The sequence below is a fragment of the Puma concolor genome, chromosome A3 (genome assembly GCF_028749965.1).
Source record: "Puma concolor isolate L17-30 chromosome A3, mPumCon1.1.hap2, whole genome shotgun sequence".
Lineage (NCBI taxonomy): Eukaryota > Metazoa > Chordata > Mammalia > Carnivora > Felidae > Puma > Puma concolor.
The window spans coordinates 59,307,241-59,334,366 of record NC_141669.1 but is presented as its reverse complement, the minus strand read 5'-3'; the positions used below and the strand labels follow the sequence as shown (position 1 = coordinate 59,334,366).

General features: G+C 35.0%; 1 protein-coding gene across 5 annotated transcripts in view; it reads right to left on the bottom strand.

Annotated features, from left to right (window-relative positions):
• The window catches only part of VPS54 (VPS54 subunit of GARP complex), a 139,392-nt gene that overhangs the window by 86,390 nt on the left and 25,876 nt on the right, over window positions 1-27,126 (bottom strand). For all 5 annotated transcript variants that reach the window (XR_015249178.1, XM_086701000.1, XM_086701001.1 and 2 more), the window contains exons 4-11: window positions 24,032-24,110; window positions 22,062-22,096; window positions 19,486-19,617; window positions 15,781-16,166; window positions 5,381-5,507; window positions 4,383-4,490; window positions 1,871-1,926; window positions 785-881 (exon numbers count right to left, since the gene is read on the bottom strand). Coding sequence is in view for 4 of the 5 variants with exons in the window: in XM_086701000.1 (XP_086557126.1) it covers window positions 785-881; window positions 1,871-1,926; window positions 4,383-4,490; window positions 5,381-5,507; window positions 15,781-16,166; window positions 19,486-19,617; window positions 22,062-22,096; window positions 24,032-24,110 (1,020 nt within the window). In the remaining variant the exon portion in view is untranslated. The remainder of the gene's footprint in view (window positions 1-784; window positions 882-1,870; window positions 1,927-4,382; window positions 4,491-5,380; window positions 5,508-15,780; window positions 16,167-19,485; window positions 19,618-22,061; window positions 22,097-24,031; window positions 24,111-27,126) is intronic.

Below are 27,126 nucleotides of genomic sequence, written 5' to 3'. Positions count from 1 at the left end.
AACGTTTATTTATTTTTGGGACAGAGAGAGACGAGCATGAACGGGGGAGGGGCAGAGAGAGAGGGAGACACAGAATCGGAAACAGGCTCCAAGCTCTGAGCCATCAGCCCAGAGCCCGACGCGGGGCTCGAACTCACGGACCGCGAGATCGTGACCTGGCTGAAGTCAGACGCTTAACCGACTGCGCCACCCAGGCGCCCCAAAAAATTTTTTTAAAAAATACCATTATATCAGGATTAAAGATTTCTAGAAAACATTAGTGGTTTAGAACAGATTTTTGAGTGTTTCATATATTGTGCCTATAGATAATCTAGAGAGATTCAAAAATCACAAAATCATAAGAGGAAATATTATTTTATAATATTTAATGCCAAGTAAGCACTATATTTTTTAATACAAAACTTATCCTAAATTATAGAGTATCAAAATACTCTGAAGCACTTCAAATCTTATTTGAAACCAAGGCTCTTTAGAGAAATTACAAAAACAGGGGTGCCTGGGTGGTCAGTCAGTTCAATGGCTCATTCTTGATTTTGGCTCAGGTCATGATACCACAGTTCATGAGACTGAGCTCTGCATTGGGCTGTGTGCTGACAGCATGGAGCCTGCTTGGGATTCCCTCTCTCTGCCCCTTCCCCACCCCCTGTCAAAATAAACAAACAGTAAAAAAATTACAAAAAACAAAGAAATTATGTTTTTCTAATCTGATTCTATATGTATATATCTAGAAAGTGGACTTAATTTTAGTGATATTCTGGATAAACTGAAAATCACATAAACTTACCTTAACTCTTTGTAGGAAAATTGTAAACTTAGAGAAAATGTCCTTCAGCAGATCAAACCACTGAGGAAAATTCAACATTCTCATCTGATCTGCAAGCCTAGAAGAAAAAAAATTCAAAGAAAAAAATATTTGTCTTTGGGCACTTAGGAGTTTATTCTCAAAAGATACTTCTATATTTGCAATACAGGAATTTTTCTATTTGAGAAAATTTCCTAGGGAATAAAATTTAAAATAACTGACTCTCCAGGTCCATAGAGCTTTTAACAGAATACCAGTAACTTAATTTTTCCAACTACTAGTGATTCCTGCATTGTTACGGTTGCTTCAACTAATTCTGAAACAGAGTTTTCACTAGGTAATAGTGTAGAAATTAAAACCCCTCAATCCTTATTCTATGAATTTGGCCTGGAAAAATTTCACAGTGATTCATATTGCTATTCATATTTTGGGCCACTTAATAAATAGAGTTTAGATATCTATATGAACTAGAAATTCAGTTATAAAATATTTATCACCAATCTCAAAATGAAAAAAAATAGGAATTTAAAGGGCGAAAACAAAAAATTACAGGCATGAGGCAATTCAAAATCATGTACTCAAATTCCTCAAAGTCAATTAGAAGCTGGGTTTTAATCAGATAGCTAAATAATTTAAACATAACACTGTGATTCCTCTGAAATGGACCATCTTCAATTTCTCTCCTCCATACCTACGTTGTAGCCTCTTGCCCTGGGAGGCTGACCTGCTGGGCGTGGCCAAGGAGGAGCCCTTATAAAACACTGGAAGGAAGAAAGGTACTGATAGCTCCACCTCCCTCCCTGAGAGGTTGTCTCAGGAAGACTGCCTCCAGCACTGCAGATCACTTCAACTACTACAGGCCTTTTTTTTTCCTACTACTAAGTGGCCTTCTCCTGAATCCTACTGTTCTCATCTCTTGTCCCTTAAAGGTACTGCACTGTCACTTGTGATTTTTCTACACTCTGCCCATACCTTAGTAAATAATTCCTTAATTAAATCCTCCTCAGATTATTCTAATGTGTCATCTTTTCCCTAACTGATAACTCCCAACGTAATATTTATACTTACTTCACAATAACATCTGTGTCAATTTCTTCTATTTGTGAAACTTTATTAATCACACACTGCAAATTTTAAGAAAAAAATTCAATTAACATCTTTAGAATTCTAAGTACCTCATGGTTCATTTACATATTAAAAATGGCTTCCACGGGAAAAAAAAAAAAAAATGACCTCAATGACTACGATCATTTTACCAGACGTCTCTTGTGTCTTTTATACACACGTCAAGGTGTATAAAACACTGTAGCATTATATCCTTACCCTATTAAATAATTATTCCAGGATATGCTTGCTGTTATATTAACTAAAATCCCTTACTATTTAAAACTATTCAAAACCACACACCAAACAAACAGAACAACACCCAGAACCATAATTCTTAGGAATAAGGTATAAGCCCCATATTAAAATTCCAAAAAAAAGTTCATTTTGGAGGTTATGTTTTCTTGCAATATATGTAACAGATTAAGTTAAAAAAATGCTTAGGCTTCAGGAGAATCCTGGGAATTACAACACAGCAGTTTCATAAAATTGTTTAGAAGTATCACATACATATATAAAACTACACAAATTATGTTCAAATCTATTTTTACAAATGGAGTACACTTGTGTAATGAAAACTCGGATCATGAAATTAAACACTGCCAGTAAACACCTCTCTTGCTTCCCTTCTAGTCACTACTTTCTCCGAGAAGATACTATCTTGATTTTTAATACCACAGATTAATTCTAATATCATAGATTAATTACAAAAGTGTGTCTCCTTTGTGACTCCTTTGTGTCTGGTTTATTTGGCTCCACATTATATATGTGATATTCATCCATTTGTTCCATGTGATTTATTCATTCTCATTGCTGTACAGTATTCATACAAATATACCACAACTCGATCATTTTTTTTTTTTTTTTTTTTTTTTTTTACTGATGACAGAATTTGGGTTTTTCAAAGAAAAAAAAAAAGAAAAATTTGGGTTTTTCCAGTTTTTATTACAAATAGTGCTGCCATGAAATATTATGCTGTTTTGGTAAATTTATATATGCATTTCTGCTGATAAATACCTGGCAGTAGAATTGCTGAGTTACAATATATGTGTACATTTAGTGCTAGTAGCTATTGCCAACAATTTTTGAAAGTGGTCATAACAATTTTAAAATATAGTGTTTTAGTATTCAAAAGAAGTAAAAAAGGTGGTATGATTACTAATCTTTTTTTGCTTGTTTTATTTAAACATTAAAAACTCAGAAATGTACATTCAACCTGATGATGATCATTAAGCCTAATAAGTATATTTAAAATTATTGTTTCTCATATTTAGAAAAACTGAAGTTTAATGTTTAATATTTATCAGAGTAAAACAGCAAAACAAAGATGAGACTGAAAAAGGTTTTAGTTTACAATAATAATTTCTTAAAGATAAGGATAAGAGGAAATAAACATTTACCTACTGCAGGTGAGAATGTATTTGGTAAAATCTTTTTAGAAAGCAATTCAACTCTATCAAATAGCTTTAAAAATACTTTTCACTCTCTGACCAATAATTCCACATCTAGAAATCAGCTATAAGAAAATAGTCTTAACTATGGAAAAACCCAACAAAACTTTACACCAAATATGTGTGTCACAGTGTTCTATAGTACCGAACTGAAAAAATGTAAATATTCAACACAGAAGAAAGGCATAACTAATAAAATGTGGATAGGATTTTATACAACCATCAAAAATGATGTGTCTGAAGGCTTATAAGAGAAAATGCTTATGTTATGATTCTGAAATATATGTACAATTCACAATCATATATACAGTATGATAGCAACAATGAAAAACATCAGTAACAATTTACACTTAGAATTACACTTAAAAATACTTTTTTTTTTTAAGAGAGAGAGAGAACACACACACACACACACACACACACAAACACACACACACAGCTGAGGGGAGGGGCATGAGGGAGAGAGAGAAAATCTTAAGCATGTTCCACGCTCAGCACAGATCCCAATGTGGGGCTTGATTCCATGACCCTGGGGCTTGATCTCATTGTCCTGGGATCACACGACATGAGCCGAAATCAAGAGTCAGATGTTCAACCGACTGAGCGACCCAGATCCCCCTACACTTAGAAATATTCTTAAAGTGATAATCTTTTGGCTAGTAGGTCTATTTTTTCTTCTATTTTTCTATATTCTAAGTTTTTAAATAAATGAGAAAATGTTACTATTATACTGCATATATATTATTATTAGATCATGTAAAAATAAATTTGATAAAAAGATTCTAGGGGCACCTGGGTGGCTCAGTCAGTTAAGCATTGACTCTTGACTTCATGGTCTTGCAATTCATGAGTTCAAACCCCACATAGGGCTCTGCACTGACAGTGTGGAGCCTGCTTCGGATTCTGTCTCCTTTGCTCTCTGCCCCTCCCCCACTCATGCTTTCTCACTCTCAAAAAATAAACATTAAAAAAATTAAAAAAAAAGATTCTAGACCAAAATATATCAAATAAAAATGTATATTTACCTGTTTAATGATATTCTTTGCTGTAATAATCATTTCTTCACTATAGATTTCTAAAAAATTAAGTTTTCTTTGTTTTAAAAGTCCAAATACAAGAGATACAAGTCTTTCCTATTAAAATAAAAGTATGGAATTTCACAATTTAAATATAGAATAATGTCACTCAGAAGTAGAAATATTCAACATCAAGCGTTTCATTATTTGATCCTCAGATCTCTATCCTGCACATGGTATTTTCTAGAAGCCCCCAAAAACCCCTTCTACAGCTATCTTGTCATCAGATTATTGGAGTCATAGTTTTAAAAACAGATAAATCCTAATGCACTACAGTGGATCAAATGAAGCTGTCTTGGGGACAAAAAAAATATGAGTACATTTTAGCATAGTTTCAACAAGTAGGTAGAAAGTATCCTTCTCAAATCCTGATGACCTGGACTATTTGTGGGGAATTAACTGCTAACACATACAAAAATCTCTTTACTTAGGCTGCTATCAGGGCTTCTGGATCCTTTCCTAGTTCTTGGTGGTAATCAGCATTGAACAGTCAGCAGATAAGTGAAGCCTGGATCTTATGTATAAGCATATGCATAAAACATGTTCATAACAGGGGTTCAGTGACTGTTAATGACTGATAAATTACTATATAATAATGATCACTTTTATAACAAACATACTCCAGTACATGCATACACATGGATATATGTTAATTCATCCTATATCTATATTTTAAGCTTGGTTTATAAGATATATATAAGACCTCATTTTAAATCCAATTTCTAATTAAGCTATAAAGTTAATTTATTCTCTAACTTTATAGGATAATGAACAATTATGGTGCTTGCTAAAATCACATAGTTAGGGAAGGACTTCACAGAGGTCTGACTGAGCTTGAAATTTTTTTTTGCTCATTATAATCTGAGAAGAATGTGTTCTAAACTAATACTATTAGGAATTAACACTAAGCAATGACACCAATTTCATCCACAGTTTAAGACACGTACCTCTTCTAAAATTTGACAGTCATCATCCAGTGGTCTGTTTAAGTCACTATGAGAATAAGTAGAAAACTCTGCAATCATCATTTTATCTATCAGTTTTTCCAATTCACAAAGTTGTGATCCCAAATGCCTACAAAGGAAGAGGAAAATGTGACGTATATTCTTTAAAAACCCAAATTCGCTCCACAGTCAAGGAAACTAGTAGGCAAAACTTTTCTAGCAGCAGTATTTTGTGCAACAATGTAATGTAAAATGAAATCCTTTAACAAAAATAACTGCAACAGTTTCACATCATCTCCCATATTCTTTTTCTTTTTACATGTTTAACCTCCAAACACTTAAATGTGTTGTAGGACACATAGTTCTAGAAATTTCATGACTGCTTTTTTTGTCCGCTTTTCACAGACAAAATATTCAGCTATTCTAAGTCCTTTCCTAATTAACCATTTACTGCATGGCAATGCCAGTAGCTGCCCAGCCATTCATTTATTCCACAAATACAAATACAAGTGCCTACTACAGCCCTGTCAGGAAGATATAAATACCTAATGGATCACATGGACAGACTGACTCAATTCAATCTCTGTTATGAATAGTCTGAGTTACTGTGCAATCTCCCCCAGGTCATTATACTGAAAGTCAGAACACAAAACTGAAAATACAAAACTGCTAAGAAACAGTATATCCATGGAACTTTTTCTCATAAAATATAATGTTCCTTTTTAATCTACCTCTAATATTTATAGATCCTACATAGGATAAGAGTGAGAAGGACTCTAATCAGATGAGCAGTTGTGGGGATGGTGAAGGCAAATACTGCAAACAGGATTTGGAACCAATTCCCTAAAGAAAGCATGCAGCAACCAAATGACAAGATTGATGCATATAGTCTGCTCACCAGGGAACTAAGGATCACTACCTTCACATACAAAGAGATCTTTACTATACAAACTAAAAGCTTCATAAAAACAATGGATTAAAGAAAACTAGGTGATGTAGTTGGCCAAAGTATTTCAAAAATTAAGTGAAATGGGCCAACGAGAAATCTGTTTATATATTATATAAAAAAATTTAAGCTCTATTTTTGGTATAATTTCAAAATATGTATATTTAAATGTCTAAATTTAAAATTTACCTTAAATTTAGACATTTGTTATTGAATAAAAAACATTTAAAAATACATATACTCACCATTTACTTGCAAAACTAATGTCAGCAACTATCTTTACTAAGACCAGATACAGCACATTTTTTAAAAACTAGTATAAACTATGTGACCTTTGGGGCGCCTGGGTGGTTCAGGTGGTTAAGCATCCAACTGTGGCTCAGGTCATCATCTCATGGTTCCTGAGTTCTAGCCCATGTAGGGCTCTGTGCTGACAGCTCAGAGCCTGGAGCCTGCTTCGGATTCTGTGTCTCCCTCTCTCTCTGCCCCTCCCCCATATGTGCTCTTTCTCTCTCTCTCAAAAATAAACATTAAAAAAATTTTAAATAAATAAAACAAACTATGTGACCTTTTAGATAGATCCATTTTTCTCATCTAAACAACATATGGTAAGCAGTGTAGTGATAATTTTGAAAAAAATCCAATGGTGAAATAATGTATATATTTGCATTTTGTAATATGAAAATTATATTTCTCAGAGCCAATTAGAAGATAGTAAGATTCTCATAAATGACACCAGTGTCTCACAATAAGCTAACGTAGAACATATTCACTAGTACAAACTAAAACACTGCCATAAGGAAGTTTGGCAATGTCTAGCAAATTACATAGGCATTTAACCTTTGACCTGGGAATCTCACTTCTCAGTATCTGTCTCAAAGATACACTCTTAAAAATACAAAAGAACATATACGGGGCGCCTGGGTGGCGCAGTCGGTTAAGCGTCCGACTTCAGCCAGGTCACGATCTCGCGGTCCGTGAGTTCGAGCCCCGCGTCGGGCTCTGGGCTGATGGCTCAGAGCCTGGAGCCTGTTTCCGATTCTGTGTCTCCCTCTCTCTCTGCCCCTCCCCCGTTCATGCTCTGTCTCTCTCTGTCCCAAAAATAAATAAAAACGTTGAAAAAAAAATTAAAAAAAAAAAAACAAAAAAAAAAAAAACAAAAGAACATATACATTCATTGCAGCACTGTCCGTAATTGCAAAGGAATACAAACTACTCAAATGCTGAAAAACAGAGGGCTAGTTGACTATATCGTAATAGACACTATACACTTTTAAAATAATTGAGGAATACCAAGTAATATACTATATACTGCTACAGTTTCTCAGTCTTCTTTTTTTCAGTATTGCCCCAAGAAGTCCTTTTAGACCTTTTTATTCCTAATCACCACCACCAACCCCCACACACTAATATCACATATATACTGTATATCTGTTTATATACCTTGGCCCCCTGGAGGGTCACAAGTCATTATAATATCCAAGTTTTTCTTTCACCCTCAAGAACCAACTCTTGCCCCCTTAAGGTGATAGCCTCCCATTGAGAATACACACTGTAGAGTGATCTCCAGGGTATACTGTAAGGTTAAAACAGCAAGGTGGAGAAAAGTATATACAATTTACTAATGCTTATCTAAGATGAAGAACAAAGACAGAGATGGCTGGATGGATGATGGATAAGTACAAACTAAAACATTTTAAAAGGGTGACTTATAGGGTAGGTAGGAAGGAAGGAACAAGATAGAAATTAAATTTTTCTGAATATCATTTGTTTCAGAGATTTGACTCAGAACCACATAACTACTTAACATAGTTATAGTACAAGATTACATTTAATAAATTCAATCCTTAAATATCAAAAGCAATGAAACAAATGTATTTAAATACACATCAAGTTAGCAGCAAATGTACACAAAGAAGAATTATTTCAAGTGACTTTAAAACGTAATGTACCTATTCATCCCACCAAGATATAGCTTAAAGAAGAGAAAGAAATCCTCCATGTTTGTAGTAATAATACTGTTAGTTCTGAGAGCATTCTATGTAGACTGTGGGATAAAATAAATGAGTAATTATGTTAGTGTCATCGAGAGCCACAGTTTTCACCTTCAGCCTGTTTTAAAGGACTTACATATATAAGATTAAAAAAGTAAAATCTTTATAGTCCTGAATTTAAATTAGGACTATCAATATGAACTCCTACTTTTTCTTTAAAAAGAAAAATCTATTTTCTAGCTCTGTCCACTACAAAGGTCTAGAGATAATGACCAATCCAGTAGCAAGGAATATCTCTGGTATCCAGAGCATAATTTCTCAATACCATTTCCTACTGAAAGAAACAAGTTTCTTATTTCCACTAGAAATATAGTGGATTATAAGTCTGGGGAAAAAAATGTATGATATGAACATCTAATCATAACACAAAGTAAGAAAATTATTAAGCAAAAGCTCATGGAATTATGTAAAAGGCCACAAGAATGAACCTGAGGAGATTTCTACAAAAGACAGAACATTATGAACACTGACAAAAATAAAAACAGCAAAAATCTTAAATATATACAAATCCACATGCTTACAAAAATATTTTTAAATCATCAGTTAACTTTGGAAGATACAAGATTTTCAATTTGTTACTTTTAAAACAGCTAAATGAAAAAAATAAAGGAATCTAGAATTTATTCTGCCTCTCCTTATAAGAGCTGTCCTTCAGATTTACCAAATAATTATGGAGAAATATCACTTTACAGAAACATTCTGGGTAAAAAATGAATAAGGAAGTACAGAATCATAATATCATTATAGGTAACCCATGAGATGTTGAATCATAATATAGTTCAATGTTTAACTTTTTGAGGAATCTCCATACTGTTTTCCAGAGTGGCTGTACCAGTCTGCATTTCCACCAACAGTGCAAGAGGTTTCCCTTTCTCCACATCTTCACAAACATCTGTTGTTTCCTGAGTTAATTTTAGCCACTCTGACCGGTATGAGGTGGTATCTCAATGTGGTTTTGATTTGTATTCCCCTGATGATGAGCGATATTGAGCATCTTTTCATTTGTCTGTTAGCCATCTGGATGTCTTCTCTGGAAAAGTGTCTATTCATGTCTTCTGCCCATGTCTTCACTGGATTATTTGTTTGGGGGATGTTTGATTAACTCTTTATACATTTTGGATACAAACCTTTTATCACATATGTCACTTACAAATATCTTCTCCCATTCCAAAGGCTGCCTTTTAGTTTTGTTGATTGCTTCCTTCACTGTGCAGACTTTTATTTTGATGTGTCCCTATCGTTTATTTTTGCTTTTGTTTCCCTTGCCTCAGGAGATGATTCCAGTAAGAAGTTGCTACAACTGAAGTCAGAGAGGTTACTGCATGTGTTCTCTTCTAGGATTTTGATGGTTTCCTGTCTCACATTTAGGTGCTTCGTCTATTCTGAATTCATTTTGTGTACGATATAAGAAAGTGGCCCAGTTTCATTCTTTTACATGTTATTGTCCAGTTTCTCCAACACCATTTGTTGAAGAGGCTTTTTTTCCATTGGCCATTCTTTCCTGCTTTGTCGAAGATTAGTTGACCATATAGTTGTAGGTCCATTACTGAGTTTTCTATTCTGTTCTATTGACCCTTGTGCCTGTTTTTGTGCTAGTATCATACTGTCTTGATCATGACAGCTTTGTAATAGAACTTGAAGTTTGGAATTGTGATGCCTCCAGCTTTACTTTGCTTTTTCAAGATTGCTTTGGCTATTCCAGCTCTTTTCTGGTTCCAAATTTTTGGATTGTTTGTTCCAGCTCTATGAAAACTACTGGTGGTATTTTTATAGAGATTACATTAATTGTGTAGACTGCTTTGAGTAATAAGGACATTTTAACAATATTTGTTCTTCTAATACATGAACATGGAATGTTTTTTCCATTTCTTTGTGTTCTCTTCAATTCCTTTCATAAATGTTCTATAATTTTCAGAGTGCAGATCTTTTTACCTCTGTATTCCTAGGTATCTTACGGTTTTTGGTGCAATTGTAAATGGGATTGATTCCTTGATTTCTCTTTCTGCTGCTTCATTACTGGTGTATAAAAATGCAACAGATTTCTGTATGTTGATTTTATATCCTATGACAGCTGAATTCATGTATCAGTTCCAATAATTTTTTGGTGGAGTCTTTTCGATTTTCTACATGGAGTATCATGTTGTCTGTGAACAATGAAAGTTTGACTTCTTCCTTGACAATTTGAATGTATTTTATTTCTTTTTGTTGTCTGATTGCTGAGGCTAGGACTTCCAGTACTCTGTTAAATAATCATGTTGAGCCTGGACGCCCCCATCTTGTTCTCTCAATTTTTACCTATTGAGGATGATATTAGATGTGTGTCTTTCGTTTTGGCCTTTATGATGATGAAGTACATTCCTTCTATCCTTCTTTGTTGAAGATTTTTTATCAAGAATGGATGCTGTATTTTGTCAAGTGCTTTTTCTCCATCTATTGAGAAGATCATATGGCTCTTATCCTTTCTTTTATTAATGTGGTGCATCATATTGATTGATTTGTGAATACTGAACCCAGGAATGAATCCCAGTTGATAGTGGTGAATGATTCTTTTAATGTACTGTTGGATTCAATTTGCAAGTGTCTTGTTGAGAATTTCTGCATCCATGTTCCTCAGGGATAGTGGCCTCCAATTCTCCTTTTTAGTGGGGTTTTTTATCTGGTTTGGGAATCAAGGTAATGTTGGCCTCATACAATGAATTTGGAAGTTTTCCTTCCATTTCTAGTTTTTGGAACAGTTTGAGACGAATAGGTATTAACTCTTTTTTAAATGTTTGGTAGAATTCCCCTATGAAGCCATATGGCCCTGGACTTCTGTTTGTTGGGAAATTTTTGATTACTGATTCAATTTCTTTGCTGGTTATGGGTCTGTTCAAATTATCTACTTCTTCCTGTTTCGCTTTTGGTAGTTTGCATATTTCCAGGAATCTATCCATTTCTTCCAGATTGCCCAGTTTGTTGGCATATAATTTTTCATCATATCCTCTTATAGTTGTTTGTATTTCTTTGGTGTTGGCTGTGATCTCTCCTCTTTCATTCGTGATTTTATTTATCTGAGTTCTTACTCTTTTCTTTTTGGTAAGTCTGGCTAGAGGTTCATCAATTTTATTAATTCTTTCAAAGAACCAGCTCTTAGTTTCATTGATCTGTTCTACTGTGCCTTTTTGGTTTGTTTGTTTCCATATCATTTATTTCTACTCTAATCTTTATTATTCCCCTTCTGCTGGCTTTAGGCTTTATTTGCTGTTCCTTCTCTTTTGAGGCTTCAGGTTTTTTTTTTTTTTAAAAAACGTTTATTTATTTTTGAGACAGAGAGAGACAGAGCATGAACGGGGGATGGTCAGAGAGAGGGAGACACAGAATCCGAAACAGGCTCCAGGCTCTGAGCTGTCAGCACAGCTGTCAGCACAGAGCCTGACGCGGGGCTCAAACCCACGGACCGCGAGATCATGACCTGAGCCGAAGTCGGCCACACAACCGACTGAGCCACCCAGGCGCCCCTGCTGTTCCTTTTCTAAGTGTAAGCTCAGGTTGTATATTTGAGACTTTTCTTGCTTTTTGAGATAGGCCTGTATTACGATATACTTCCCTCCTGTGACCACATTTGCTGCATCCCAAAGGTTTTGGACTGTCATGTTTTCATTTTCATTTGCTTCCATGCATTTTTTTTTAATTTCTTGTTTAATTTCCTGGTTAACCCACTCATTCTTTAGTAGGAGGTTCTTTAACCATGTATTTGTGGTCTTTCCAAATTTCTTCTTGTGGTTGACTTCAAGTTTCATAGTGTTGTGATCTGAAAATATGCATGGTATGATCTGTTTTTTCATACTTTGTGGAGGCCTGATGTGTGACCGCAGTATGTGATCTATTTGGGAGAATGTTCCACGGGCACTCAAAAAGAATGTGTATTCTGCTGCTGTAGGATGAAATGTTCTGAACACATCTGTTAAGTCCTTCTGGCTCAGTGTGTCATTCAAAGCCCTTGTCTCCTCGTTGATTCTCTGCTTAGATGATCTATCCATTGCTATAAGTGGAGTGTTAAAGTTCCTTACTATTGTTGTATTGTTATCAATGAGTTTCTTTACATTATTCATTGATTTATATATTTGGGTGCTACCAAGTTGGGGGCATAAATATTTATGATTGTTAGATCTTCTTGATGGACAGACTCCTTTATTATGACACAGTGATCTTCTTCATCTTGTCCTTGGTTTAAAATCTAGCTCGTCTTATATAAGTATTGCTACTCCAGCTTACTTTTGACATCCATTTGCATGATAAATGTTTCTCCATCCCTCACTTTCAATCTGCACGTGTCTTTAGGACCAAAATGAATCTTTTAAGCAGCATATAGATGGGCCTTATTTATTTATTTATTCATTTATTTATTCAATCCATTCTGATACCCTATGTCTTTTGATTGGAGCACTTAGTTCATTTACATTCAGAGTAATTACTGATAGATAAAAATTTGGTGCCATTGTATTACCAATAAAGTTGCTGATTATGGAGATTTTCTCTATTCCTTTCTATTCTTTGTTGCTTTTGATCTTTCTTTCCCACTCAAAGGGTCCCCTGTAACATTTCTTGAAGAGCTGATTTAGTGTTCACAAACTCCTTTAGGTTTTGTTTATCTGGGAAACTCTTTATCTCCCCTTCTATTCTGAATGACAACCTTATTGGATAAAGTATTCTTGGCTGCAGATTTTTCCCATTGCACATGCTGATGATATCCTGCCACTCCATTCTGGCCTGCAGGTTTCTGTGGAGACATCTGCTGCAAACCTGATTTGCCTTCTCTTGTAGGTTAGGGATTTCTTTTCCCTTGCTCTTTTCAGCATTCTTTCCTTACCTCTATATTTAAAAAAATTTCACTATGATGTCTTGGTGTTGGCTGGCTTTTGTTATATTTGATGGGAGTTACCTGTACCTCCTGGATTTGGATGTCTGGCTCCTTCCCCAGATTAGGGAAGTTGGAAGCTATAATTTGCTCAAATAAACCTTCTGCCCCCTTTCCCCTCTCTTCTTCTGGAACTCCTATGATACAAATGTTATTACACGTTATGGAGTTGCTGAGTTCCCTAAGTCTACATTCATGATCCAATACTTTTCTTTCTTCTCTTCAGGTTCATTATTTTCCATAGCTTCTATATCAGATTCATTCCTCTGCTTCATCTATCCTTACTTCATTACATCCAGTCTGTTTTGCATCTTTGTTATAACATTTTTTATTTCAGCCTGACTAGTTTTTAGCTCTTTTATCTCTGCAGTAAGGACTTCTCTAATGTCTTCTATGCTTTTCTCAAGCTCAGCTAGTATCCTTATGATTGTTGTTTTAAATTCTAATTCAGGCATATTACTTATATTTGTTTTGAGTAAATCCCTGGCCATGACCTCTTCTTGTTTCTTTTGGGGCAAATTCCTCCATCTTGTCATTTTGACTAAGCCACTGTTTTTGTGTATGTGTTAGGAAAGACTTATATGTCCTGCTGAGTGTAATGGCTGTATTAAGAAGAGGTCCTATACTGTTCAGGGCCTGGCACGTCAGAAAGTATTTCAGAGTGTGCACTCTGCAGAGAGTGGCTGCTCTTTCCCTCAGGTCAGTTCTTTGCAGTGTTTCTCCTTGCCTGCATTGGGGAGTGTTGGGACCTTGTCCAGTGTGTGGCATTTTAACTAGGTGTGCTTTGGTCTGCTTGTTAAAATAAGCCTGATCCTATTTCCACTAGAGCTGAAACTTTGCCACACTCTATCTATCAAGTTCAGAAGAATTGATACGTGTGGAGGATTTGTGTTGGTCTTTGGGGGAAGGAGCCTGTTGTGCTGGTTATCAGGCCAACTTGCTATAGTAAAAATGCACCCACAGGGCACCTTGGGGTGGGGCCTGGTGTAAGCAGCTCCAGCCTCCACTGGGGGCAGTGTGTTGCTCATTGAAGTTTCTCTGTGCTGATGGGCAGGGGGGGAAATGGGTCACCCCACTCTCTCATCCCCAAAAAGGGGAGTTCGCATCTGCTGCTGTTCAGGAAGGCTTCACAGAAGAGCAAACAATCTCCTCTCTTATGTCCCAGGCTTCTGTCAGAACTCTGCTTTCATCTGGTGCCCAAGCCATCTGCCTGTCTGGTGGCACAGACCTCCTGTGTTTTATCTCAGGCATGCAGCTGGGTTTCAAAAACTCCAAATTTTAGGGACCCAGCGCAGCACAAATCTATGCTGATCCTCTGGAAAAGGGTCTCGCCACGCTATAGTTGGTGCCAGTTTGTTCCAGAAAAGCAGTCACATGCCCACGCAGGGGGCTTGGAATTCATGGTAAAACACAGCCAAAAGCTGGTTTCTTGGCTAGCTGCCTTCAGCAGGTGCCTCTACTGCAATGCTAATTAATGAGGTGGCTCAATGGTGTCTGCCATCTCTTTTGTCCCCTGAGAGGCAGTACCACCTCTCCCAAATAAACTCCAAGAAGGGGAACTGTTTCTCCTAGTGAGACCCAGGAGATCCTCAGACCATTCTGTCCACTCCGGGGCCTCTGCCCTCCTTTCCCACAGGAGCACCCCTAAGTCTGCCAGGCATGACCCGAACAATGGTGCAGAATTCTAAAACTTCAGATTTTGAGCTTCATGCTTGTATGCACTTACAATAATCACCCCCTCACCTCCTCCCAGTCAAGGGTTTTGGGGAAGACTTTCTTGTGCAACCCTGTGCACTGCTTTCTCTCACTGTCTCTGTGACCAGGGCTCCCTCTCCTCCACAGCACCTACAGTTCTTTTCTCCCCCAAGTCAACTCTCCACAGCTCCTACCTTCCACGATGTGCCTGTTTTTCTCTCCAGATGTGCAGTTTGTTCTCTCAGTCTTCAGATCAATTCCTTGAGTGTTCAGAATGATATAGTATTTATCTAGCTGTGCTTGAGGGACAAGGCAAGCATAGGGTCCCTCTACTACTCCACCATCTTAACTCACAAACACCCAGGACCATACCAAAGATTTTAAGTAATTTCTACACCCAATGTGGGGCTAAACCCCCAGATCAAGAGCCACATGGTCCACCAACTGAGCCAGCCAGGGACCATAAAATGAACTTATTCTGAGATACACTGGTATTCCTTCTTCACCTTGATCTACTACCTTCACACAAAACTATTTTAACATTTTCAAAATGTTATTTTCAAAGCTGTGACTGGCCTTTCATTGACTGGCATCCTCTACCAGAAAATTTAATTTTGTTTCTCCATCCAAATGTTTCTGTAAATATTAGTCCTTATGATTTGCTAAGACTAAAACAGCACAATGATAACATTACTAAACAGATCAGTCTAGAAGAAAAACTATTCATGTAACTAAATACATTCACACTTCTTCAGCTTTAAAATTTTTAAATTTCTAACATTATTTCCAATAGCTTATTTAAAGGACATACCGGAAGCTGTGAATGCCCTGAAGTTCCTGCTGTAGAACCTCTTGTGTTGTTGCTATTAAGTCCAATGCTCCAACAAATTCAGAAGTGGATAACAACACCTGTACTGTAGGCTGAGTTTGGTGTACAGTGGCCATTAACTTGAGTTTATTGTACACTTTAACACAATTATTTCTGGTAAGTGCCAGTCTTAAAATGTGTAGTGATCCTTCACACATTACTTTATCAATCTGTGCAATTTTATCTCGAAGCATTTTTACAGCCTGGGAAGTTTTCTTGAGGTAGTCCTGCAATTCGTGTTGAGAGGTCATAGCATGAAAAAATGCTTCTGAACGTAGAGAGATCTGGTGAGCAATGTTTACTTCCACAATATCCAGATAATGGCTCAGCTTAAGAGGGAAGAAAAAAAATCATAAGAGTATTGTAAGTATACCTTCTTTGACTATCCACATACTTTCTGAAAATGATACAAGATTTCTATATGTATTTTAAATCCCATTGTGTGAACTATTTGATTATGGAATTCTTGATATTGAGCATAACAGAACAGAAGGGAGATAAAAGGTAACAGCCCAAATATTAATAAATTTAAGACAAAAGAGTAGAAGAAGCTGATTTACCTTCTTCCTCTGCTCCTGCTATTACTGCCCTCCAAATACCAACTACTTTCTAGAAAGTAAGAGTCATCAGAGATCATTATCTAGTTTTAGAAGTTCTAAGATCTGAGACAGAATGATCTCCTTAACCGTCACACCATCACACATCACTTATCTGACTAAAAGCTTATTATAGTTACTGTTTATTGACCTCCTCCTTCTATATACCGGGCACTGGTATTTTATACACATAATTTTCTAGTTCTAACAATCTTAGAGTACAAGTATTATTTGTATTCTTATTTTTACAGATGAGGAAACTGAGGCTCAGAGACATTAAATAATTTGAATAAAGTCATGTGGTTAGTAAGTGGAAAAACTAAAATTTGAATCCAGGCCTGACTCAAAAACTGAAGCTCTTTCTATTATACCACACTTCTGCAAAATACTAAAGAATTCATGATCCAGTCACAAATTATGGAAAGTAGTAGAATTCACTGGGACATTTTTTTCAAGGCTGCTTATCTTACATTTCAAAAATTATTCTTGGGGCGCTTGGGTGGCTCAGTCAGTTGGGCGTCCGACTTCGGCTCAGGTCATAATCTCGCAGTTCACAAGTTCAAGCCCTGCATGTGGCTCTGTGCTGACAGCTCAGAGCCTGGAGCCTGCTTCGGATTCTGTGTCTCCCTCCCCCTCTGCTCCTCCCCTGCTCATGCTCTGTCTGTCCCTCTCTCAGAAATAAATAAACATTAAAAATATTTTAAAAGATTATTCTTTTATCAATCTGTAAAACTCAGTTTATTGCCAATATATTTTCCTTTTAAAATATGCCTTAAATGAATTCACATTTTATTTGTAACACAACCAAGATTAATTCCTAGAGTAACATATATTTAAAAATACTTTCTAATTTCAAATATGGGCTTCTAACACTTGAGTTGTCTTTTCTTCCTTTCTAATTGCATATGCATATGCTACATTATCTTCTACTTCTCTCCCACTTTTTAACTTTTAGATTCTTCAACCTATAGCTCAAGCTCTAGGCATTCTCTCTCAACATCTCACGAGAATTCACAGTGCTAAAGGGTTAATGGGCTTTCAACATGTAGGACTCATAAAATTAGAAGAGATTATTTGGTCACCAAGATTGTTTCCTCAAAACCATGCAAGATCACACATATCTTCAACAAAGCTCCTTCAGTAATCTATCATAATATATAATAGGTTACAAACAAGAAAATTTTCCATAGTTTAAATCTCTTCAGTTTATACCCTTTTACTGTTGTTCTTTTCATCTTCAACACGTCTGTGCACTTATTTACCTAAAAAGCAATATGGGGACAAAGGTACTTGGGTACATTGCAAGCTAAAGTAGACTCAATTTTCAGAATAGTAAATGGAGAATGAGTAACTCCTTTAGGAGAGTGCTACTCAGAATTCGGTCTATATGCTGCTGCCAGTCTGTGAACTATTTAAGAGGTCCATGATAAAATAAGGAAATTTGCTGGAAAGTAAATCAACTATATCACTAAGTCTACTGAACTGTTTTTTCATAGAAAGACTTTAATAAAGGAAGCACTGCAATGATTTACATTCTAGTGCAAACCACTAGGTTTCATCACAAACCAGCACTTTGGGTAGCATTACAATAAAATACAAATTATCTAACCCTGGCTGTAGCATTCCCTCTCTTAAAACATAGCAAGATATAAACAGCTGTTTGTCAATCGTAAAGTGAGTTTGAAAGTGTTCTCTTGGGATCCTTTCTTCCACTCCTTTTCTAAGACAAGAGTAGAATAAGATGAAGCCCAAATGTAAATATAATGATCTTAATTCTGCAACTTACCAAAATAAAATTCCATTACTTTAGTCACTTTATACATTTACCAGGAGAAAATTCTTTCATTTGAATTTCAAAGATTTCTGCAAGTTATCAATATTCCATTGATCTATTCTTTTCAACAGCATAATATTTTCATAATTCATTTCCTATTAAAATTCTATAAAGGGAACAATTTTTAGTCTTCCTAAAAGTATTTAGGAAGTATTAGTATTTAGGAAGAGATTTTCATTGGCTTTTGTTGTTTTCTCTTTTAAGGTGACTAGTCTAGCAGGGCATATATTGGAATGTGAAAAAAAGCAGTCTGAGAATGAGCCTGTGTCCATAAACCCATCATTTTCATCGAATTTATGAATTTGTTCCTACTCAAGGAAAACCTTTATATGTGAAAATGTTGCCAAAGGAAAAATTACTTCATTTTTATTTTCAACTGTAAGAAAAAGAATACTCATGATTCTTTCCTTACATGTCTTCTCCTCTTCTCCCCAAACTAGTTTCCTCTTCAGTTACTGGACCTCATTTATTGAATAGTAGTCCTGAGACAAGTTTCCAGACTGCCAAGAGATGTCACTAACCTGAAACAAAATGCTTTCTTCTCAGTTTAAGAACCAGTTTTAGAAACGCTCTAAACTGAATGCTGGGAAAGAATAGGAATCAAAGACCTTTACTTCCTATTCAAGTTTTAAAAGATTCTTGATATAGGAGTTAAGATGTGTTTAAAATTCTACATTTTAAATGACTTTCAAGATGCTGATTTCTCCCTTAGAGAACACTATAAAAATTTTTAGAAACTGCTGACTACTAACATGTAAAAGATCAGGCTTTGCAAAGCTAAAAATACTATATTTTTTAACTATACTTTTGCTTCGAAATAATCATCCTTACTATGTATAAATAAGGAAAAACAGCACCTTTGCAAAAGTTGATTTTCCATGCCTTAAATCATAAAGAATATAAAATTTGCCAATGTATTTTTGGAGATAAATGTAAAGCAATTAATTGTGTTGTCTAATACATCCTTCCAACCTAAATTCTAGCAACTGCTATTTTGGATAAGAAGCACTCAAACAATTAGCTTTTCCTTTTTCACCAGTACAACTTGTTTTCCATTGAATCAAATGTTTTTACTTTTATCAGTTAAAATTTGAAGGCAGTAACAATAAAAATGAAATTAAATTAGCCCTTACTAAATAACTAAATCTGAACCCACACAAAAGGTACTACTTAACTATAATAAAGTTTTCTACATGGGAAAAGTAAAAAAGAAATTACCTTTTCTTGTAGCAACTTTGAGGAAGCTGCATCACGATTTCCTTTTCCACCAGCAGTATTAAAATGAGACCATGGTAAAACTGAATTAAAAGTTAAGGAATCGTCCAAGGCAAAATCTGGTTTCATAAAAATCTATTAAAAAATGTATTTTCCTCGATTAGATAAACATTTCTTTTACATCCATTATCCCTTCAAACATCATAAGACCATTAATAATAAACTTGGATCTCAAGCATAAACAGAAAAGCAAGTGATATGCTGATTTACACAAGAATCTGTATAAACATGTATAGTTTCATCAAGTTTAAAATACTCATAAAAGACAGAAAAATGTTTTTTGTCTTTACCAATGGAGATAATCATTCCATTATTATGTGATCAAATTCACTAATATAGTACCACTAAGATTATACCAAAGGGAGACATCCTCTTTATCCAAAAATTTCTATATTATTTCCCCCACTGATAGAAGTTTTTAAAAAAATCCCAAATGTCAATTTCTCTATATTTCTATTTTCTCCTGCTTAAAATGTTTTCAAAATTACTTTGTAGATTAGATATATACTGAATTTTAAAACCAAAACAAATTCAATTTTATGAAAAGACTACTCTTTTTCCTTTACATACTGCATTCATCTGGGCACTAAGTCCTACCCACTATATTTTCTAAATAATACTTGAATCCTCTCTCTCTTCTAAGTCTATAGCATTTCATCAGTGCAGCCCCTCATTACCTCTGGATTACAGACATGTCTATTTAATGATATGCTTCCTCAATCTATCCCCTCTACTAATGTCAGATATACTTTTTAATGTTTATATATTTTTGAGAGAGGGAAAGAAAGAGAGAGGATCTGAAACAGGCTCTGCGCTGTCAGCATAGAGCCTGACACAGGGCTCAAACTCACAAACCACTAGACCATGACCTGAGCAGAGGTTGGATGCTTAACCGACTGAGCCACCCAGGCACCCCATCAGATATACTTTTAAAATACAAGTATAACTGAATTAATTTCTGTTTTAATCTCTCAATGGATTCCCATGACCTCAGGACCAAACTTTTTAGAAGGGCATCAAAAGCCTTTCATTTTTTTTTTTTTTTTAACCCCCTCACTGACTTGTATCTTGCCACTCCCACTACTTAGAAGTTACATTGTAGTAATGCTCAACTATCTTCCATACCCTTGTGCTGTTATCTTTGTATGCGCTTTCAGCCTAGAATGCTCTTTCCTATTTCCTAGAGAATACAACCCAAACAAAAGGACAAATTTATCTCCGTATGATTACTTTACTCGATCTCTGAACACATCAATTACCCCATCTTTGAACACAAGTACATATACCACATATATTTATGTATCTCATACTTTACAAAAATTATTTATTTAATATGTGTATTGCCCCCTGGAGACCATATGCTCCTGGATTTACAGCTAATTAATCTTTGTATCTCTACTACCTAGCATAAGGCCTGAAACACAGTTTAACTTAACTACTTACCTAATTAATTTCTATATTTTATTTTTACTGATTGATTTTACCTATATCCAAAAACTAGTATAAAGGGATAGGGAAAATCTAACTAGGGACATGAGTGTATTTTCTAGTCCCGCTTTAGTATATTTTAAAGTACTTATTAATTCAATAAATATTTACTGATAATCTAACTCTTATGCTACGCACAAAAGGGGAAACAAAGATAAATTATTACATAGGTCTTAATCTTAAGGATCTTCAGTCCACTAGATGTGATAAAATACACACATAAATATCTTATAAAAAGTGACAAATGCCTTAAAAAGGAAGGCACAGGTCTACATAAAATGCTATGGAAATTCAGCAAAGGGGCCAATTATCTTCAGTTGGAAAGATATGTATTTATGTAAGGTTGCCATTTAAGCAAGAGAATGTAAAGAAAGGATCAGATATGAGGAGTTGAGGGAAAAGTCTTCCAGCTAAAGGAACAGTACAAGTAAAGCACAGAGCCAGCAAAAAAGTTTGGCTGAAATAAAGAATGTGTAAAGATTAGTAAGCAAAAGTTAAGAGAGTGATTATGATGGAAATGAATAATTAAGGGTCTTAAATGACAGAGTTTGAATTTTATTTTGTAGGAATCAAAGAACTGTAGAAATGACTGCCCTCTTCTTTTTGCTTCTGTCTTGTCTTTCTCTGTCTTCTCACCCTAGAGAGCAGTTATCACAGACCTCTTGGAGAATCTGATTAATGCAATGGCCTCTTTCCCCTGGGGGAACAGGGGGACATCTACTACATACCTCTACAAAATTTTTCACACAAAGGAAAGATCTCCTAATAATGTGAAGGGGCAGTAAGATCAATAAAATTCTTTTTTAGAATGGAGAGACGTAATTATATTTGTAAGTTTCAGCAACGAAGAAGAAACTGATGAAGTACAAGAGAGAAGAAAAATGATGCACAAAGTCCCACAAGACGCAAAGTGGTTAAAGTGTGAGAAAGTCAAATGAAAGCTTCTTATAAGGCAAAATTAAAGATATTTAAGATTATAAAAAGTTAAAGATATTAAAAAGCAGTATTCTCATTTATTAAAGCTTTGTTACCTTAGGTACTTGCTCCAGATCTGTCCTGGATTTATCTATGAAAAAGGGGAAAATATGATTTTTTAAACTTGTTTTCACTTTATTCCATAAAATACATTTTGACTAGATTCTGTACTATGCCACTATATAACCACTTAAATTCCCTCAACAAACATCTATCAGGTACTTCCTGTATGCCTAGTAGTAGACAAAACACTGAATAAATCCTAGGTTTCAAATAATTTTAACCAATTGCATGGTATCAATAAAACAACTAAATATATTTCAAGTCTTTTTTAAATGGACACAGAAAGCTTGTTGATATCTTATTAAGTTTTGGTGAAATTAAGTTTGGCATACAGTTAAAAAATGAATTCAATACTAATATAGGAATACTGTTTTTATTGTTCAAAATACCCACCATCCCATCCAGAACTTATGATCAAAGATTTTAACACCATATTAATTTTCTTCTTAGACATTTAGTTTGTATCAACAACAAACCTGCAAAGGAACCTACTTTACCTTCATCTCACCAACTAGATCTCAGAGGACATACCCTTTCAAAAGTAACCTTTCTGGGTTGGACTCCATGCCTTCCTGCCTCTTTCATGAGCTTGCTTCGTCCTCAATTACCCTGCCTCTTTCTGTATCTTCAACCTGTTGCCTTCTAATAGCTCTTCCTGTCTGCATACAAACATGCTCAGCTTTCTCCCATTAAAACAAACAAATAAAGATAAAGCTAAAACCCAGGGCCTGGAGTAGGCTGAGGCAAGGGAGGACCTCCAGTACAAAATTTAAGAAAGCACTCACTCTCAGGGTTATGCAAATGCCTCTCCCACCTCATCTTGTGTTGACCATGCAAAAACATTCATCCACTCTGTTCTAGATAGCCAATATCCTGTATCTCAAACCCTAAAGTCATACCCACATTGGTTGTCTCCATTTCTTTCTCTTGTACTCACTCCTTAACATATAGTATTGTGTTTTCTGTAACTATCACTTTAAGTCTGAATGTCCTCCTTAAGATCTCCTAAATTGCGAAATCCAAAGAAACTTCTCAGTGTGCAAACTGATCTATCATTACCAACAACTAACTGATGACCAAAACCTGTGCTTTGATCTCTAACTTATCTCTCAAATGCCTAAATTCTTTTCCATCTTCATTTTAACTGCTTTTGGGGCCACATGATTTCTCACTTGTATTACTTCAATAGCCTTTTACTATCTCTTTGTCTCCAATTTTACCATCTTCCTTAAATTTATCTTCTACAACTATTTTCACAGTGAAATGTATAATCATAAATCTGATCATGTCTGGTTAAAAATATTTTGTGGCTCTGTACTGCTTTTAGAAAAGAAAAATTCCTTAACATGGCATATAAGGCACTTCATATTAGGGCCAACTCCGCTGCCCACTTCTTCAGCCTCATATCTTGCTCCCAGAAGAGCCAATATACCCAACTCTTGTAGTTTCTTGAAGATGCTCTGTTCTCTCTTGACTCTACTGCTTTGCTTTTAGAGCCTTTTCCTAGAAGGCCTTTTCTCCACATAAATCTTTCTTAACAGCTACTTTAAAACACAGGCAATCATCAACTCTAGGAAGTTTTCTAAGGCTTAACAAATCAGGAGCTCTATACAATCTTACCACACTGAACTTACTGCTTGATATACAGTATTGCAACCTTACTCAGGACACTTTCAGCTTCTTGAGGACAAGTGTTCTTTCTTATTCAACTATTATTAAGCAACCAGCAAAGTACCAAGCACCCAGATGTTAAATAAATATTTGTTGAAGTGAAGGATAACACTATGAGCCCCATGATTTTTCTTTCTCAAAAACTTTTGAAAAAGATTATGATCACAGGCTATAAAAATTTCATCAGAAATAAAAGATCCCCAAATTAAGATTTTGTTTGTTGATATTTACACTGTGCTACAAATACCACATATTCATCTATATATTTTCTACAAATAGCACATATTCATACCATGAGTATGTAAGAGAGTCCTGTCAAAAGTATCTTTAGGAGGACAAATATTCTTGCATCTCTCATGAGTCTTCTCTTTCTATAAAAAGACAAATAACAAAATAAATGCTATGTAGCAATATGAAAGCATCAAAATATTTCACAAAAGAATATACCAAATTAGTTGTACAAATTTTAACATGAAATCACTAACCTCTTGAACTTAAACAAGTATGCTTAATAAACCAAATATGAACTCTTTGAACACCTATATGCTTATTTATACCCATCCCATTTTATATAATTATAGTAAAACCTCCATAAATTTGGAATGAAGTGGGGGTACAAATGAAAGATCCTTATTTACAGAACAGAAATCAATTGAGAATAACTTTTTAAAACAAGGAAGGAAATGTGAAAACCTATATACCTAAGATAGAAAGATAGGTATCAGTTAACCCTTTGTGACTCAAAGAAAAAGAAACCTCACTGACTTTAGATTAGATGATCACTAACAATTCTATCTTTTCAGAGACACCATAAATAGTACACATAGGGAAGTGGAGTATGGGTAAGGAAAAAATACTGAGCTGGTAGTGTTCAGAGCTCTGATAGCAACTGTGGCAGAAACTACAGGATTGTCTTCAAACATGGTTATACATTTTGCAGTCCTACCCACAACGAATAAGAGTTCCTATTAGCCTATATTCTTGCCAGCATTTGGTGCTATCAGTGTTTCAATTTCTGATAGATTTCAGTTCTCATAGATTTCAATTTCAAATTCTGATAGATGTGTAGTGGCATCTCATTGTTATTTTAATTTGCAATTCCCTAATGACATATGAGCATCTTTTCATGTGCTTATTTGACATCTATATGTATTCTTTTATGAGATGCCTGTTCAGATCTTTCACCCATTTTTTTTATTGTGGCAAAATATACATAAAATTTATCACTTAAAATGTGATTATTAGTGATATTGACTATCTTTTCACATGCTTATTGGTCATTTGTACATCTTCTTTGGAGAAATGTTCATTCAAGTCCTTTTCCCATTTTTCAGTTGGGTTGTTTCTTATTGTTGAGTTTTAAGAGTTATTTGTACATTTTGGATACCGATCCTTTATCATATATGTGTTTTGAAAATATTTTCTCCCAGTGTCTAGCTTGTATTCTTTCTTTTTATGGTCTTGCACAGAGTGGAAGTTTTAAATTTTAACTAAGTCCAACTTGTCAATTTTTTCTTTCATGGATTGTACTTTTGATGCCATTATCTAAAAAGTCATCACCAAACTCAAAGTCATGTATTTTTCTCCTATGTAATCTTCTAGTTTTACAGTTTTGCATTTTACATTTAGGTCTATGATCCATTTTGTGCTAATTTCTGTGAAAGGTGTGGGTAGTCTGTGTCTAGATTCTTTTTATTTATTTATTTATTTATTTTTTGCATGTGGATATCTAGGTGTTCCAGCACCATTTATTCAAAAGACTATGGAACTGCCTTTGCACCTCTATCAAAAATCAGTTGACTATATTTGTGTAGGTCTATTTCTGAGCTCTCTTCTGTTCCTTTGGTCTGTATATCTATTCTTTCACAAATACTACACTGTCTATATTACTATATCTTCACGGTAAGTCATGAAGTCAATTAGTGTCAGTCTTCCAACTTGGTTCTTCAATACTTTGTTAGCTATTCTCTTTTCCCTTTCTTTATAAACTTTGGAATTTGTTTCTTGGTATCTACAAAATAAATTGCTGGAATTTTAACTGAGATTGCGTTGAATCTATAGGCCAAGTTGGGAAGAACATTTTGACAATACTGAGTCTTCCTATCCACGTAAATGGAATCTCTATTTAGATCTTCACTGATTCCTTTCATCAGTTTTGTAATTATCCTCATATAGATCATATTCTGTTAGATTTATACCTAAGTATTTCATTTTCTTTGGTGCTAATGTAAATGGTGCTGTGCTAATTTCAAATTCTAATTGTCCATCAGTAGCATATAAGAAAGCAATTTACTTTTGTAATATTAACCTTGTATCCTGCAACTTTGGTATAATCGCTTATTAGTTCCAGGAGTTTCTTTACTGACTCTTTGGGATTTTCTACATAGACAATCATGATATCTGTGAATAAAGACAGTTTTATTTCTTCATTCCCAGTGTATATACCTTTTATTTCCTTTTCTTGTCTCATTGTGTAGAGTTTCCAGTACGATGTCAAAAGGAGTGGTGAGAACAGACATCCTTAGCTTGTTCCTGATCTTAAGTAGGAAAGCATCTAGTTTCTCACTATTAGTTGTAGGGTTTTTGTAGATACTATCAAGTTGAATTTGTTTCCCTTGGGGCACCTGGGTGGCTCAGTCAGTTAAGCGTCTGACTGGCTCAGGCCATGATCTCACAGTTGATGAGTTTGAACCCCACATCAGACTCTGTGCTGACAGCTCAAAGCCTGGAGCCTGCTTTGGATTCTGTGTCTCCCTCTCTCCCTGCTCTCCCCTGCTCGTGCTGTCTCTCTCTCAAAAATAAACATTAAAAAAATTAAAAAAAATAAAAATAAAAAGTTCCCCTATATTCCCAGTTTGCTGCATTTTTATCATGAATGGGTACTGAGTTTTATCAAATGTTTTCTCTGTATCTATTGATATGAACATACAACTTTTCTTCTTCAGCCTGTTAATTTATGGATTACACTAATTGCTTTTTGAATATTGGATCAACCTTACATATCTGGAATAAATCCCACTTAGTTATGGTATAGAATTCTTTCTATACGTTGTTGGGTTTGATTTTCCAATATTTTGTTAAGGACTTTTGCAACTATGTTCATGAGAGACAGTGGTCTGTAGTTTTCCTTTTTCATAATGTTTTTGTCTAATTTCAATATTAGGTTAATGCTGCATAAATAAGTTAGAAAGTATCCCCTTTGCTTCCATTTCCTGGAATAGATCATAAAGAACTGGTATAACTTCTTGCTTTAATGGTTGGTACAATTCACCAGTGAACTCATCTGGCCCTGGCGTTTTCTATTTTGAAAAATTATTATTGATTCAATTTCTTTAATAAGTATAGATTTATTCAGACAGAATTTGTGGGCATACAGTTTGTTCATAA